This window comes from Cyphomyrmex costatus, unplaced genomic scaffold (assembly GCF_001594065.2).
Source record: "Cyphomyrmex costatus isolate MS0001 unplaced genomic scaffold, Ccosl1.0 scaffold162, whole genome shotgun sequence".
NCBI lineage: Eukaryota > Metazoa > Arthropoda > Insecta > Hymenoptera > Formicidae > Cyphomyrmex > Cyphomyrmex costatus.
The window spans coordinates 181,136-184,549 of record NW_017275632.1 but is presented as its reverse complement, the minus strand read 5'-3'; the positions used below and the strand labels follow the sequence as shown (position 1 = coordinate 184,549).

General features: G+C 44.1%; 1 protein-coding gene across 1 annotated transcript; it reads left to right on the top strand.

The window, feature by feature from the left end:
- Positions 1-1,242: 1,242 nt before the first annotated feature.
- LOC108771600 (forkhead box protein G1) lies at positions 1,243-2,846 on the top strand. Its single transcript, XM_018536924.1, has one exon. It carries the CDS (start codon positions 1,538-1,540, stop codon positions 2,807-2,809), a length of 1,272 nt encoding a protein of 423 aa, XP_018392426.1. The 5' UTR covers positions 1,243-1,537; the 3' UTR covers positions 2,810-2,846.
- Positions 2,847-3,414: the final 568 nt, after the last annotated feature.

The window sequence follows — 3,414 nt, the reverse complement described above, 5'->3', positions numbered from 1 at the left end:
ACGTCTTACGTTAATTTTGTAATTGGGAATTATTTAGTCACAGTGAGTAAGTAGTTTACAATTTTTAATTATATTATATTATTAACATTAATTGGGGTATACAGATTGAATTAATTAACCACAGTGTTTTATTGCTATTAAATATATGACAATAATGCAATGTCTTCGGATTTGGTAGTCGGAATACGTTTACCCATTGTGATCAGGTCTTTTCAACATTTATTGACCTTATATTTGAGAATTTTACGCTGAAGATGACTCGAATTGAGTCGAAACATTTATATCAATTTATGTAATATATTAGTAAAATATTGTTTAATAAATTTCACGCCATTGTTAACTTGCGAATTGACTCTCATTTGCCCATTTTAGTAATATTTAAAGTGATCAATTACAAAAAAAACTTTATATCACGTATACTAATTAACAAAAGTAGAGAAATAGAAAGGAAACAAAATACAAAGAATTCGTATATGCTAATAGGTATAATAACTTACATAAATCTTATAAATATACACATATAGTTACAAAAATAATGTTTGTTTCATGCAAAAACTCAAGTTTGTTAGCACGTCTCTCGTTGTCAGTTGACAAACGCTCAAGTCGAAAATGAAGACGCGGTGACGCCAGGTGTACGATGTTCTGCAACAAGCGTCGCCCCATCATCTCCATATTCGACAACGCTATGAAAATTGAAGCAAGTTTCGGCTGTTGTGAAGAATACAATGTACAACTGTGCCATACACACATAGCTTTCCCCATGGCAACTCTCGCAGCGCTCGGCGTGCAAGAACGTGCCAATCCTGCAGGAGGAGGGCGTAGAGAGAGAGAGAGAGAGAGAGAGAGAGAGAGAGCAGCGTATATATAGACGCGAGTATAACACGTTGGATTATTTGTTTGCATACGCGGGGATGCACGTTTAGTTGCGGCTGCGCTCCCCACTATGCTGCGCGATCGCTCCGCTTGCGCTTCACTGCCACCTCCGAAATCCCAACCAGCCTTCGCCGTGGCTCCGCGCTTCGCATCGCTGACATTGTTTGCTGTCAAACATTGGATGCAAACACCGTGGTGGGGTCGAGCAGCATTGCCAGTGCGCTACTATCACGATTGGTCAGCGGGCCCCTCGAGGTACGTCGTGTCGTTACTAGTGGGCGTACCCGAACCCCGGGTATAAATAGTATTCGTGGCGGGGAGAAATGGTCAGAAACGCGCGGTCTGTCGGTGAGAGCGTTTCGACGTTCACGTTACTCGCAGCTGAAGAGCTGAGAAAAGATAGGGTTTATAACGCGAGAACGTTGTGCGTAAAAAGAAAAGAAATCAAACGAAATAAGGAGAACGAAAGGGACATCGTGTTCGGGATGTGTTGTGTATAGTTGAACGAGAAGAAAATGTAGAAACACTACATAGAAATTGAGTGAACGTATACATGTGACAAGATACGGTGCGTGCCAATTAATTTGGAAGTGCGAGAGAGAGAGAGAGAGAGAGAGAGCGGAGTACGCGGTGTTACGGTGAAAAAACGCGTTACATTCGAAGTATGGTGAATATGGAGGGTTCGGGCGAGCAGCATACCGTGACAGCTTCACCGCCGCCACGGGCTGCTCTGAAGAGCAACTTTAGCATCCGCAGTATTTTGCCTGAAGCGTGTACTGGGACTCCCGCGCCGTCGGTCAGCCAGTCGGATTTGTCCGACATCGGTCCCGCCGACGATAGCGATGACTGCAGTGATCTCGATGTTACCGGTGGTGGTGCGGAAACGCCACCCTTGGACTGCTCCACGAGCGCAACGTCCGTCAGCCCGATGAGTCAAAAGGATTCGAAAGAGCAGACTGAGGATAAAAAGAAGGCGGAGAAACCGCCGTACAGCTATAACGCGCTAATCATGATGGCTATCCGACAAAGTCCCGAAAAGCGACTCACCTTGAACGGCATTTATGAGTACATAATGCGCCACTTTCCGTATTACGAAAATAATAAGCAAGGTTGGCAGAACTCTATTCGGCACAATCTGTCTCTGAACAAGTGTTTCGTCAAGGTACCTCGCCACTACGACGATCCGGGAAAAGGCAATTACTGGATGCTGGACCCAAGCTCGGAGGACGTGTTCATCGGGGGTGCCACGGGAAAGCTACGGCGTAGAACTACGGCGGCTTCCAGATCCCGCCTGGCGGCCTTCAAAAGGAGCGTGGTACTCGGCGGTCTTTATCCGTCGACTTACGCATCGCCGGGATGGCCGACGTCGCTCTACGCTCTACCTTCGTCGCTCTGTCTTCATCGCGCCGTTGCGTATCCTCCAGTGACCGTCGGCTCTTATACCACCCCCGCCGGGTATCCGGCCAATTTGCTGCCAGGAGCGGCGACCACATCATCGGCTACAAGCTTGCCTTGCAAACCGCAACCTCTCCCAGCGACGGCGGCACCTCCGACTCATGGAGCGTTCTCCGTCGAAAGATTACTGCAAGCTGCACCTACTGGCTATCCCGGCGGCATCAGCATTCCGACGTCTGGAATCTCGCCTACGGGAAATCCTTATCAGGATTTTTATAGTACCTTAAGATCTATTACGATACCACCGATATCAGCGTCGATATTCCATCAGCAATCCAGATATCATCTCGGTCAAACACCTCAAGTTCTAAGTCAACCTCCCTCTAGTACGGCTTCGCCTGGAAGCAGTCCGGAACCAATGGCTCCGCATTCGCCACCAGTTACCGTCTGCAATTCCGTCCAGCCGTCGAGACCGCTTCCTCACAGTCCGCCGCAACTTCTTCTAAAGCCCATAACAGTTCTCACTGGTCGACAAAGCTGAATTGCGATTTAATCGTAATCTTCAAAAACGCCCATCTCCAACAAGTGCAGCATGATCTCATCCTCTGCATGTAAACATTCTGTCAAATCTTACAGATTTAAATGTGTAGTCTGCAATGAAACTTTTGATGAATTTAGCTGGACTAAATTTCCTCTCAAGTTTATAAGTATGTTTTTTTTTTATACTATATATATTATATTAATAGGGTGATTTTCGCAGCAAAGTTATTATAGCTATACGTATATGAGAAAAACCTATTTCTCGAGAGGAATTTTAAATTAATCGATATGTTAAATAGTATATAGTATTTAAAGAATGAAATTCTTTCGTGATTTCAGTATTCTCGATGCGAATATCAGCGATTGTACTCAATTTGTATAATTGTCAATAATTGCGCGGTCGATTTGTACTAGTTACTTCGTCTCCTTCAATTTGTATATACCTTCTCTTGTATACGATATATTGCTTCTACTGTAAATATCAAACGATAACATTCGTCGATAGAACTTTACCAAAATGTGAATCTTGAGATTGAATCTCAACAACTTTCGAAATAAAGAGACAAGAATAGTATAATGACTTATAAATATATATATATATATATA

Bases quoted from the DNA above. Each gene is read 5' to 3' on its own strand.
- LOC108771600 (XM_018536924.1), top strand. From the start codon at position 1,538: ATGGTGAATATGGAGGGTTCGGGCGAGCAGCATACCGTGACAGCTTCA.